Below are 14,145 nucleotides of genomic sequence, written 5' to 3' on the forward strand. Positions count from 1 at the left end.
TAACTGTCTACTTTGGTCTCTAGTTTCTTCTCCACAACCATGAACTAGATATGATCCAGTATAGATTATTTTACTATACGACCTTAAAAAAATGGAGTCTTGAATCTTGAGACGGTCATCATAATTCTTGATGTATGTTTTTGCTACTACCAGAGCACTTCGAATCCAATGGTTCAGGAATCCACCAGAAGACCTCTTTCGTGTGTAGTCAAGCTTCTTACATCATTTTTCACAGAGGTGCCTCTTCCGACTCCAAGGCCAAGGTGGATACTCACTACTCGCAGACTCGAACCAGCCTGAGATTTCACCGTAGCAGGTAGCACCACCAAAGGTTGGCCCCTTAATACCGATATCCCCGTGTCAGAATTTGTAAGTTTAAAGTACATTCCAACTCAGAATTGATGCCAATTCATGCGCGGGTATGGATGAGTGCGGTTTTTGAACATTTTGAATGCTTATAGCTGTGCGTTGGGAATCAGATTTCTTAATGGTGTATCCGTACTACTCTGTAATTAATAGCCAAAAAAAAGTGTCCCTCTATCCTTTGGTAAGACATTTACAAGAAGGCTTCAATGGTGTTCCCAACCCAACATCGAAACGAAATAAAACCACCCAAATAATCCAACGGCATTCTCAAATCTCATATACACTGGAAGTATGATATACGATAGAAACAAAGAACGAACAAGAATGCCACCAACTCGAGCAGTATGTGAGGGAACCATGCAGCTAATCCTCCTTTTATAAATGATAATGGTAAAGCAGTAAACCCCACTTCCCACGCTAGGCTTCTTCAGTGAGATGTTGGAAACCATAAACAAATATGTTATATTTTCGAGCTGGGGCATAGAATCATGGCAGCGTTTCTTGTGAATCTCCTAGACGAGACAAATGAAGGTATGCATCGGTCCCTGTGGAATAGAAAATACGTTTCAAATTTGAATAAACATGATAACATTGAACTTTTAAAGTTAACGCCTATGAGTTAGTTATTCTATGAAGGAATTAGGAACCTCTGATTAAAGAATCGGTGATAGAAGAACAAAAACAATTTCATCAAACAAATACAACTTCCACTTATAGGTGCAAATATTCAATATTGCCTGTAGAGAGACCACAGATGCAAGACCCAACTCAATAGCCAACCATTCAATCGGTAGGCCACACCTTAGATTTCCATGCAGGCCAATTGCCAATAGACAATTTTCCCCAACCATTAGCTACTTGTTCCACATCTCTACAATCCTTTAAATCTGCAAAATGACAACCTTTTTTGTAATTTCAAGAGTGAAATACATGCAGCACAGGTTTTCTCCCCCAGTAAAGAGTGCATTTATTAGTAACACACTAACACATTCTATCCACTCCTATTAAAAAAAGTATTATTTTTAGGTTCATTTAATTTTTATACCATATTTCTTCATTGCAAATGCTTTTGAAGACCCTATTTCACATAACTGCAACTTGAGTTGTTATAGAGCACCATTACTTTAATTTAGTAGCAGAACTTTTAGGTGTCAATCAATCATTCCACTAAAAGATTCCATATCTAGGAATGGCGACGGGCGGGGCACCCCTCCTTGTTCCCAACCCATAGTCAAGATAATCTACCCCATCCCCATCCCGCCCCTGGTGGTGGGGCAGGTTCAGGGCGGGGCACCTACTCCCTGTTGGGGATGGGGAATCCCTGAATTTTCTCCGCCCTGAGGCAACCACCTAAAGATAATCTAATTTGTGGATTTTTTTTTTTTTGATCAGTAACAGTGAAATTTTATTAATGAAATAAAATCGGGATTACAAAGGGAGGGAGCTAAAAAGTCTTAACTCCAGCTATCCAAGAAACTTTCTGACCATGCAGTGATTACAAAACAGCCCAAAATAACGTGTCTCTATTTATCCCTTGCCTAGACCATCAGCCAATGCATTTGCACTTCTCTTTATCCATGTACATTGAATTTTCATGTCCTTGGTTAACCACTTATACGTACTCTTTTCATTGCTGTATTTCCACATCATAGCACTGTCCTCTTTTAGCCATTTCACCACCGTTTCAGAATCACCTTCTATAACCACTTTTTTGATATTCATTTCCTTGACCCTTTGTATCCCTTCAATAGCTCCTAAAATCTCAGCCCTCAAAGAGTTTCCCACCCCATTCGGCCCAGAGTACATGGCTAACAAGTTCTCTGTTTCTTCCCTTATCACACCCCCAATTCCGGAAGGCCCTGGGTTGCCTATGCTGCTGCCATCAAAGTTCAGTTTGGTGAACCCAAGAGGTGGAGGGAGTCAAGCAAGCTTTTAAGATCTTTCTACATAAGCCTGAATCTGCAATCTCCTTCCAATTCCTTAACAGCTTGTCAACTGAGAACACTTTGAACAGTTCCAATGTTCAAAGGGGGAGTCCACCTGATCCATGGAGAGAATAAAGGCAAGATGGCTTGAATAGCTCTCCAAGGGGAAGCTCTTGTAGTCCTTGCTAGAATTCCTGGATCCCATCCATTATCTGCCAGTCCATGTATACTTCCCACCACCTTAACCCACAACCTTTCTTTCTCCAATGAGAATCTCCACAACCATTTCCCTAGTAATGCTAGATTCCTAGTCCTAATATTATCAATTCCCAACCCTCCCTCCTTTTTACATCTACAAACCACCTCCCACTTGACCCTATGATCCCTCTTCTTCTCTCCCGACTCCCACAGAATATCCCTCATTAGTTTTCCCAACCTATTAGCCACCTTAACCGGTATCCTAAAAACTGACAAAAAATATACAAGAAGGTTAGCCAAAGTAGACCTGATTAAGGTGATTCTCCCTCCAAGAGACAAATAGTTTCTCTTCCAGTTGGCAAGTCTCTTTTCAAATCTCTCCACAACAGGGGCCCAAAAATCACCTCTTTGAGGATTATCCCCCAAAGGTAAGCCCAGGTAGTTTAATGGCCAATTAGACACTGCACATCCCAAAATATCTGCATACTCCCCAATCTCCCCTTCCCCCATATTGACTCCAACAATACAACTTTTTTCAAAGTTCACCCTAAGATTTGACATCCGTTCAAAGAGCTGTATAGAGAGTTTCAAATTTTTAATCCAATTGATATCCCCTCCTTTACAAAACAGAATCGTATCTTCTCCAAATTGTAGATATGTAAGTGGTACATTATCCCTTCCAACTCTCCATCCTCTTATTAGCTCCTTGGCATCTTCTTTGGATATCAATCCCCCCAACACTTCAGCTACCAATGTAAACAAGAAGGGGTTTAGGGGATCTCCTTGTCTAATCCCCCTCAAAGCTGGGAAATAGTCCACCACTGTCCCGTTTACCAAGATGGAATAATGACAATCCCTAATGCATCCCATCACCCATTTGCACCAGATGTTTCCAAACCAAAGTTAATCATCACCTCCAATAAGAAAGACCAATCAACCAAATCATAAGCCTTTTCTAGATCTAGTTTGCAGATCACACCTCTTCTCCTGGATCTCTTGTAGTCCTCTAAACTCTCATTTGCTATATGTATCTGATATGTTATTGTTTCCCCCTCACAAAAGCTCCTTGATTGTTCGAGATGATAGTTGGTATCACCTTTCTGATTCTAATTGATAACACCTTAGTGATGATCTTATAGAGACTATTAACTAGACTAATTGGCCTGTAGTCTTTTGGATGGCTTGCATCACTTTTCTTGGGAACTAAAGCAATGAATGTGGAATTTAGCCTAGGGTTTAATCACTCCCTATAGTATGGAATTCATCGAATACCAACAATATATCCTCCTTTAGAATCTCCCAACAATCTTGGTAGAAAGCCATCGTAAAACCATCTAGGCCCGATGCCTTTGATCTGTCCATTGAAAATACCGCCTCTTTTATTTCTTCCAACTCAAATTTCTTATCCAATCAATCCCTCTCTTCTCTCTTCAGTGTTGGCCATTCCAAACCTTCAAACCATATCCTATTATTCAGTGACCTTCTATATATATTCCTAAAATGACTTGCAAATGCTTCCACAATTCCTCTCTGACTTGTGACTATTTCCCCGTCAATCTCCAATCTAGTAATAAAATCTTTCCTCCTGCCACAAGCCAAAGCATGAAAGAACTTAGTGTTCTTGTCCCCCTCTTCTAACCACTTGCATCTTGACTTCTGCCTCCAGCTTATTTCCTCTTGAAAAATATAATCCTCTAATTGTTTCCGCAATCTCCATCTTTGTTCCTTATCCTCTTCAATTAGGCCTTCTCTCCCTTCTTTACTGTCCAAGTTCTCAATCTGTGTGATCTCATTCTGTTTTCTTTCCTCCAATCTCCCAAATTCCAGTGGATTCCATTCCTTGATTCTCCCTTTCAGATATTGGAGCTTGTGAAACCTCATCCCATACCACACCACTGCTAGATTGCTCTCTACCCACCACTGTTCAACCTTCTTAATGAACCCCGGGTTCTCTAAGTTGTGGATATTTTACAAATAGGATTATGGGAATTTGGGGGTATTTTAAGAATTGAATTATGATAATTTAGAGGTACTTTAAAAATGTAATTATGGGATCTTAGGATTTTAAGAATTTGGGTAAAACTTAGATATATTTTAAAAATCAATATTAAATCTAGGAATATTTTACTAATTTATCATCGGGTTTGAGGCGGGTTTAGGGAATTATAGGGAAACCCCATCCCCGCCCCATCTCCAATCGGGGCAAAAATATTTTCCCCATCTCGACCCTGTCCCCGTTTAAGATCGGGGAACAAGGCAGGGGTGGGGGCGGTGCCCCGATTTTACGGGGAAAATTTCCATCCTTATCCATATCTGACTTAGTATGCCTTAACATCATTTGGGCTCCACTACATAATCATGTCTCGTAATTGCATTCTATCAACAAACACATCTTCTATCAAATTCTATGTCATTGGATTATTTCCTGTTGTTTTGACTTTCAGTTCATGCATTCTTTGGCCTCTCTCTTCCTCTTTTAGAGCCTTTTACTCGCACCAAGTCACTCCTCACCATCGTAATCATTCATTGGTTACAAACTTCTATTGAATGATGGGTAGAACATTAAAACTAAATGTCTTAAACCCTATGCAAGTGAAGGATCAAAATCCTTTGTAGAAGTTGACAAATCTAAAGCATTCAAATATGACATTTCCTACATATGATTATAATCATCAAATGAGAAGCATGGCTAGCTGTGTGTGTGTGTGTGTATGAGTGCATGTAGTGAGAGAGTAATACAATTTTGAGATTTCAAGGTTTGCAACAACTTAAAAGAAGTGGATCTATTGTTCCCCTCGGTATTTGCATTCCAGATTATCTAAATAGTTTTATCTTTATCTAAAGAAGCACAAAAATATTTGAATTTCAATACTTCTCACCAAGTAAGTCAGAAGGCAGGGGCAGATCTCAGGGAAAATCATTTTAGAATGCTTGACCTTGGATTTTGTCTAAATTTTGTAACATTTGGATTGATAGTTTTCCATCAAGGTATATAGAAATTTTAATTAAAACATGGCCTATTGCTTGGAAATTTTAGGCCATAAAAAGTAACTTTTTAATTTATTAGATATTAACACAATTAATTTTAAGGATTTAAAATTAAAAGTTGACCTATTGATCCAAAAAATTGGAAACATTATGTTTATCACATACTTCATAAAAATGTTACAATTTTTGCAATATAAAAAATCATCCATTTTGAAAACAAATCCGCAATCCTAGTTATGTTTTTTGTTTTGGAGATATGAGTTTTTGTTTGAATGCTAAATTTTTTAATATGTTTTCAATTTTGTCAGAAAACATGGTTCCTGAAAGAGCACAATGAATGGACAAGATTCATGTAGCCAATCCCTGCAAGCAAAAAAAAAGAAAAAGACAAAGAAAAAAAAATCTTAAGTTTTAACTTATAGGATCTCCCTCCTCCTTTGGTTTTTATTTGTAATTGTGATTCGTGAGGACGTGCTACCCCCCCCCCCCCCGACTTGTGTAGCACCAATTGGACCTATCAAAAAAAAATTGTAGCCAACCCCAAATAATTAGGCTTGAAGCTGAGTTGAGTTAAGTTCAGTTTTCAATTTTTGGATGTCAAAACAAAATTATTTATTTCATATTGAAATGGTATTGTAGAAATAAGTGAAATTTCCAAAAATTGGAAATCTTTCCTAAAGTTACATTTCTACATAAGAATTGCATTCAAGATGGCAATCATTGGATCCATGTATTTTACTAATGCCACCTTCTTTCTTAGTGGAAGCTTTCGAAGAAATAGTTTACTAGCATGTGCAACAGTGGTGATCTTTTTAAATTTTTAAAGAAAATCATGAAAATTCAAGGATTTATTAGATGAAAAAGGGCAGCAATTGGATTGATATTAGCAAAGTCATTTCTATAAAAGAAACAAATTGTTGAAAAGACTGTGCTTGCATCACAAGAGCTATTAGGTATTCTATGGGGCTTTCTTAAGAAATAATAGGCTGAAAAATCAAAAAGATCATAAGAATTAACCATGTACTTTTCAAATGGACACATAGCAGTCAAGAAAATTAGGACTTATGGTGAGAGGTCTGTCCCTCATAGCAATATGATGCTATATAGATTATTGAACAACACTAAATAATGAATACATTATTATGTAGAAAAGTCCTTTATGATAAAGCATAAGTAGATGAATCTAAGAAAAATATTGAACAAAGGTTATAAAAATAAAGGAATAGGTATACTCTATTTCTAAGGAAGGACAATATTTAAAATAGATTTTTTCTTTTGGTGATGTTCCATATCCTCCATAGAGGCTGTTGAGTAGTGCCACACTCGTAAGAAGATATTGTATGACTCAATGAGTAACATGGCTCCCAAAAAAGAAAAAACGTTCCATCAAAGAGGATTAAGAAGATATTGGACTCACCATAACCTTCCATGGAAATAATTTGCAGATCCCCTCCAAAATATTGAGCATAAAGGCGACTTATTGGAAGTCCATAACCATATCCAGCCATTGTCATAACATCATTTGATGCAAAATCTGTCTGTTCATCCAATGGATTACTTGCTGTAGTATAGAGATATGTGAATATCCTTGGAAGGCCACTTCTTGGTATTCCACCACCTTCATCTGAGATCTGTAGTATTAATAAAACCACTCTGTCAAGCATAACTACAAACACATTCACTTAGTATATTGAGGTCCATTCCCCCCTCCACCAACCCTTCTGCACGTGTATTGGAACTTTTTCTCTTTCAAAAATCACATGCAAATCTTCTAGATATTGACAAATAAGAAATGCAACTTGAATCAAATTGACAGGTGGATACCTTTATTGTAACATCCTCTATTCCATCAGCAACTATGATTCGAACTGGAGGTGCAACTTTGTCCGAGTCCATAAACTTCTCTTGGACGGCACGTAAAGAATTCTTAACCAATTCAAATACCATAAGATGTAAATGCTTCGGAACATATCTGTTACAAATCAAATGAGTTACAAAGAACAGAAATAAGGGAAGGGAACCCTTATGCTCAAATCCACCAGACGAGTGGAAAGAGTAGAAAAGATACAACTGAAAACTAGTATATTACTATATTTATGTAAAGATGCAAATTGAAAGCATGTGTATAGGAGTGTAATAACTGAAAGTGTAAAGAGAGGAATTTTGCAAATGGAGGTTTCTAAAAAAGCAAGGAAGAGGTGGAAAAGGACATAAGTTAAAGTACTAAAAAAAGAACTAAGGTCTCACAATTAACAGAAAATGCAACCTCCAATAGAGTAGAATGCTGAAATAGGATTCCTATATCTGAAATAGAGTGGAATGTTGAAATAGGGCTGATGATAGATAATGTTAAAGATTGATATTCATAATTAAAAGGACAACCAAAGATATGAATGGAGGCTATGCAACATAATGGATCTGTGACAAATGTGGCAAGAGAATTAAGTCAATTATGCACAAACCAAAGTGATAGACCTGGATAAGTGACAAACCCAGTTTCTGTAGCCAAAAAGAAAACAGTTTGTACTGAGTTTGGATGGTGACAATGATAATGATATCTTTCAACACTTGCAGGTATGAATGCTAAATTCATTGTGTCAAAACCCTACCTCAAATTTGTGAACCACATATCCAATATGAATAGAACAGGGCCAAAGGCTAGATAATGATTTCATATTTAGGTGACTCTCATTATCCCTTAAGACTTAAGAGCATGAAAGGGTTTGCATTAACTAATGATGGAAGCTAGAACTGTTAACCGTATGAATCATGTACCCAGATATAGTGAGGAAGATTGCAGCAGCATGTATAAACGATACTCATAATTCAAATATAATACAATCTACATCTTGCCAATTTTCAACTATAATACGGCTTATACTAAACCATTTTAGCAAAACAAAAAAGATAACGGAACATGACAGGCTGACAGAGCTAGAAAAGATGAGTCTTGCTTGCTAAACGGGGAGAAAACAAAGCATTGAAGAATGCAGCAGTAATAAGTGGAGGTTTGCCAAAAAAATAAAAAAAGAACAGAAAAATTGTAGAACATCAAAAGAAATAAAAGTGGACAACCTCAACCAGCTTGGGATGGAAGAACTTACGGAAATGTAAAATTTGGATCTCCATAGATGTTAACTTCAGGTGAAGTTCCATATTCTCGTGAACAAATAGAACGGGCATCCTCACTGGCACCTCGTGCTACCTCCATGGGAGACATTTTCGAATGTATATAGCCTACACGATCGGGCTGCGGATTGGGATCGTGCAAAGCCACATGCTGCCCTGAGTTCCACAAAAAAACATAAATAAATAAAGAAATAATGGTGAAGAAACTTCCAAGGAAACATCATCAAGATCATTGGGGGAGGGGGAATAGCTAGAAAATAAAAGATTGTAGTGGGAGCTAACCAATAAGCATGCGTATCCCAATTCTTGACATGTAAAAACGGTCAAGAAATTCATGTATCTCGTCAAGATCCTCAGGAACGATCTTCGGATCCAAGTCTTTCTTCAGCTGATTAACACCCAATGCCATCATCGGAACCACATTGTTGTGCCTCACTTTAATCATCTTAATCATTTCTGTGAAACCCAACTCATCGCTTGCATCTTTGATCTCCGGAAAGCACCGCACATCACGGAAAGAATCCAAATACCAGTCTCGCACCTGAAAGCAATATGCCTCAAACCTTTATGCTTAGCACAACGTTGAAAAGTCAGTGATCTATCAAGTGAAACTCAAAAATTTTATGTCCACAATGGACTAAGCTTTCCACAGAACAAATTGGAAATCATCTACGGAAGTCTCAGTGAGCATCCCCATGGACTGATGGAATAACCAAAACCAATCAAATCTATAAATAAATGTATATGTACTAAAAAACAGAGACACAACATTCTCAGAAAGGATTGAAGGAAATAAAAAAAAAAAAAAAGAAACAAATTAAAATGGCGAAGTACCTTTAAAACAGCAGGTTTATTAGAGAGCCCATAAGGCAAGGATTCAAGCTCAACTGCTCTCCGGGCAATTCTGATAGGAAGCTCTTTCTGAAGGAACTGAGCAGAGAGAAGTAAATTCTTCTCGGTGGGCTTGGACCCAAATTCCATCATGTATCTCAAGCTCACACCAGTTGGTTTCAGACAACTCCATTTATGTACCTCGTCAATGAAAGCTTTAGAGAAGGACTCCTGCATTTTCTTGGCCGTCATGGCTAAAGAAGAGAAACCAACAAGACCCAAGACAGCGAAGGACGAACATGCACGCAGAGCAGACAAGGCAAAATCGACATAGAGAAGGAGAGAGGGAACTGAAAGAATAGGTTGGGGCGGGTGGGGGAGCCTGAAAATGTGATACAGTGGTGAGAACGAGCTCTAATGACAGATGGAGGGAGAGAATAGGGATGAAAACTCATTGAGTACTTAACCACAATTCGTAGGTTGGTTTTTGTTCTAGCGTAGCGTGGCACTCGCACACAAGTTGAGTTCTGATGTAACCATTTTCGGTCACGTACCAATGTTTTGTGATTTAAAATTTTTTTGCTAAATACCTCGTTATTTGACCCAGTGGTGGCGTGCCTTAGTGATGAGTTACTTGGTAATGAACTGCCTATTGGCAAACTGTTCGGTGGAGAATTGCTTGGGGTGAACTGTCTGGTGGCGAATTGTCTGGTGGCGAACTGCCTGGTGGTGAGCTGCCTGGTGGCGAACTGCCTGGTTGCGAACTGCCTGGTGGCGAGCTGCCTGGTGGCGAACTGCTTGGTGGCGAAATGCCTGGTGGCGTACTGCCTGGTGGCAAACTGCCTGGTGGCGAACTGCTTGGTGGCGAACTGCTTGGTGGCGAACTGCCTAGTGGCAAACTGCCCAGTGGCGAGCTACTCGGTGGCGAACTGCCTAGTGACAAACTGCCCGGTGGCGAGCTGCTCGGTGGCGAACTGCCTGGTGGCGAACTGCTTGGTGGCGGAATGCCTACTAGGTGGGTGATGACTTAGAGAATGCTGGAGCTCCCTGGTGCGGCGCAATCCGACTGCCCTCAGCATGAGGTAGTCTTCTTTCCTTTGTAGGCTACGAGAGCTGAGGGACCTGCGAGAACTTCATCTTTTCCTCCTCTTTGTATGTGGCGGGAGCTGAGAGACCTGCGAGAACTCCATCTTTTCCTCCTCTTTGTAGGCGGCGGGAGCTAAAGGACCTACGAGAACTGAATCAGAGGTCCCGGGGGTATTTTCCCGGTGGGGGCTCTTCGACGCTTAAGTTAGCACTCTTATTGTAGAGAGCTTTGAAGATAATATGAGAGAGCTAGAGAGCAGGGGTTACTTCCCTTTTTTCATCCCCCTCCCCTTTGGGGGGTGAGGTCTTTATATACTGGAGTCCTTGCGGGTTAGGTGGGTGAAAAGCCTCCAAATGGTAAGACTCGTCGCATCCTGTCAGAACCAGGGTACGGTGGTGAACTCCTCGAGGTCGTCAGCCTGGCGCTTGTGTCAGGCGGCCAGGTCAGCGCCTGGGCCGGGTTGTCAGAGGAGCGCCTGCGTCAATCGGCGGGTCAGTGTCTAGGCTAGGTCGTCAGGTCGGCGCCTGTGTCAGTCGGCGGGTCAGTGTCTAGACCAGGTCGTCAAGCTGGCGCCTGTGTCAGTCGGCGGGTCAGTGTCTAGACCAGGTCGTCAAGCTGGCGCCTGTGTCAGTCGGCGGGTCAGTGTCTAGCCAGGTTTGTCGGTGGGTGCCTTATGGGCGGCTTGGCTGGATCATGCGCTAGGCTGGTCCAAGTCGGCAAAGTCGCGCAGGCCGTAGGCCGCACGCTGCACACAGCTCGCGCAGGCCGTGTGCAGTTCGCGCAGGCCGTGCGCGCGCCACGCAGGTCGCGCCAGGCCAGTCAGACTGGTGCCCGGGTGGGTCACCAACTTCGTAAGTTTGTTGGCTGGGTGTTTTCCTAGTTGTTACGAGGTGCCATGTGTCACAATTTCACTGGAGGGCCAAATCTGCCCTCATCAATAGCCCCCCACTCCTGAGCTGATAGTAACTCAGCGAAGGGAGTAGATTTCTTTTGGCCCGTAAGTCGATGAGCTAGTAAGTGCTGATCCAATTACTAGTGTGGCCCGTAGGCTTTGGGAGCGACTCGTAGTCTACTCTTCTTTGACTTTTGCCCGTGCAGGAGAGGCGACCGGGTCTTTAGTAGTAATGTGGCCCGTAGGCTTTGGGAGTGACCAGTGGTCTACTCTTTTCTAACTTTGCTTGTGTCGAAGAGGCGACCGGGTCTTAAGTAGTAATGTGGCCCGTAGGTTTGCCCTGCATCAACTTTGTAATGCCGGTCACCTACTCCTACAAGAAGCTACTAGGGGCTCGACCTTCGGGGGCAAGACTACTAACTTTAGGTTGCCAGCCCACACGGGAGCCTTGGAAGGCTTGACCAGTAAGGGCGCCTATGTAGTCAATTGGCCGCCAACTCCCGCGGAAGCCACGGAGAGCTCATCTTTGTAGGGGGGACCTTGCGGAGAGGACTGATGTGGCATTATCTGAATTGAAAGTAAGGCTGGTAGAGCTACTTAGTCCGTTAGCTCCCTGCATAGTCTCTGAGTTCATAAAAAATGTAAACTATAAAGCGATAGCTTCAATTTCTAAAAAGTGAGGACTTAGTTTTGGCAAGATGAGAACTTAGCTTTTGTAGGATGAGAACTTAGCTTTTTGTAGCGTGTTCCGGCAGACGGCACCAATTGATGTAACCGTTTTCGGCCATGTACCAATGTTTTGTGATGTAAAATTTTTTGGCTAAGTACCTCGTTATTTGACCCGGTGGTGGCGTGCCTTAGTGATGAGCTACTTGGTAGTGAACTGCCTACTAGCGAACTGCTCGGTGGAGAACTGCCTGGGGGCAAACTGCCTAGTGGCGAACTACCCGGTGGCGAACTGTCTGGTGGCGAACTGCCTGGTGGCGAACTGCCTTGTGGCGATCTGCTTGGTGGCGAGCTGCCTGGTGTCGAACTGCTTGGTGGCGAGCTGCCTGGTGGCGAACTGCTTGGTGGTGAACTGCCTGGTGGCGAATTGCTTGGTGGCGAACTGCCTGGTGGCGAACTGCTTGGTGGCGAACTGCCTGGTGGCGTACTGCTTGGTGGTGAACTGCCTGGTGGCGAACTGCTTGGTGGCGAACTGCTTGGTGGAGAACTTTCTGGTGGCGAACTGCCCGGTGGCAAGCTGCTCGATGGTGAACTGCCTGGTGGTGAACTGCCCGGTGGCGAGCTGCTCGGTGGCGAACTGCCTGGTGATGAACTGCCTGGTGGTGAACTGCCTGGTGGCGGACTGCCTACTAGGCGGCCGATGACTTAGAGAATGCTGGAGCTCCTTGGTGCGGCGCAATCCGACTGCCCTCAGCATGAGGTGGTCTTCTTTCCTTTGTAGGCTGCGGGAGCTGAGGGACCTACGAGAACTTCATCTTTTCCTCCTCTTTGTAGGCGGCGGGAGCTGAAGGACCTACGAGAACTGAATCAGAGGTCCCGGGGGTATTTTTCCGGTGGGGGATCTCCGACGCTTAAGTTAGCACTCTTATTGTAGAGAGCTTTGAAGATAATATGAGAGAGCTAGAGAGTAGGGGTTACTTCCCTTTTTTCATCCCCCTCCCCTTTGGGGGGTGAGGTCTTTATATACCGGAGTCCTCGCGGGTTAGGTGGGTGAAAAGCCTCCAAACGGTAAGACCCGTCGCATCCTGTCAGAATCGGGGGTGGTGAACTCCTCGAGGTCGTCAGGCTGGCGCTTGTGTCAGGCGGCCAGGTTGGTGCCTGGGCCGGGTTGTCAGAGGGGCGCCTGCGTTAGTTGGCGGGTCAATGTCTAGGCCAGGTCGTCAGGTCGGCGCCTGTGTCAGTCGGCGGGTCAGTGTCTAGCCAGGTTTGTCGGTGGGCGCCTTATGCGCGGCTTGGCCGGATCATGCACTAGGCTGGTCCAGGTCGACCAGGTCGCGCAGGCCGCACGCCGCACGCAGTTCGCGCAGGCCGTGTGTAGTTTGCGCAGGCCGTGCGTAGTTCGCTCAGGCCGCACGCAGGTCGCGCAGGCCGCGTGCAGTTCGCTTAGGCCACGCGTAGTTCATGCAAGCCGTGCACAGGTCGCGCAGGCGCGCATCAGGCCGCGCCAGGCCGGCCAGACTGGTGCCCGAGTGGGTCACCAACTTCGTAAGTTTGTTGGCTGGGTGTTTTCCTAATTGTCACGAGGTGCCACGTGTTATAATTTCACTGGAGGGCCAAATCTGCCCTTACCAAGTTCCACCGTTCAACGGATCGTTTTGATTTCGGGCAGCCTAAAGCTTGGGTGTTTCAGTGACGAGTTCGGATTTTGTGAGGACGAAATCCGAATTCGTGGGTGACACGTTTAAAACGGTGGATTATTTCGGATTTATCGGCATGCGGTTGCCCTCGTGAAGTGAACCCGTAAAGTCACGGTGCAGAGTTTTCCTTTTTTATCGGATAAATTGCAGAGAGACTGTTTCGCATTTGAACGACGCGATAAAAATTAGGGTAAATGTCTGAAATCTCCCCTGAAATTTGAAATTTCTGACTGTTGCTGAAACCCTATAAAGTTTTGTAATGGTAATCACTTTTCCTGAACTTTTTTGATATGGTTGTAAGTAGCTAGAATCTTCTAAAAAAGTATGAAAATGTAAAAAATATCTATATAGTTACTTTTAATAAAA

General features: G+C 42.8%; 1 protein-coding gene across 1 annotated transcript; it reads right to left on the minus strand.

Moving 5' to 3' along the window:
• Positions 1–480: 480 nt before the first annotated feature.
• Positions 481–10,007, minus strand: LOC148861111 (pyruvate dehydrogenase (acetyl-transferring) kinase, mitochondrial-like). Its single transcript, XM_088941231.1, has 6 exons — positions 9,441–10,007; positions 8,889–9,147; positions 8,582–8,762; positions 7,302–7,449; positions 6,895–7,108; positions 481–911 (listed from the first exon to the last, which is right to left on the minus strand). The coding sequence occupies exons 1-6, from the start codon at positions 9,687–9,689 to the stop codon at positions 853–855; spliced, it is 1,110 nt and encodes a 369-aa protein (XP_088797357.1). The 5' UTR covers positions 9,690–10,007; the 3' UTR covers positions 481–852.
• Positions 10,008–14,145: the final 4,138 nt, after the last annotated feature.

Source organism: Nelumbo lutea, chromosome 4 (genome assembly GCF_056320005.1).
Source record: "Nelumbo lutea isolate HS-2025 chromosome 4, American lotus-T2T, whole genome shotgun sequence".
NCBI lineage: Eukaryota > Viridiplantae > Streptophyta > Magnoliopsida > Proteales > Nelumbonaceae > Nelumbo > Nelumbo lutea.

Coding starts and splice junctions, on each gene's coding strand:
- LOC148861111 (XM_088941231.1), bottom strand. CDS start 9,689: ATGACGGCCAAGAAAATGCAGGAGTCCTTCTCTAAAGCTTTCATTGAC. Junction 7,450..8,581: donor GATCCAAATTTTACATTTCC/GTAAGTTCTTCC, acceptor GATTTGTAACAG/ATATGTTCCGAAGCATTTAC. Junction 7,109..7,301: donor TAGAGGATGTTACAATAAAG/GTATCCACCTGT, acceptor TTAATACTACAG/ATCTCAGATGAAGGTGGTGG.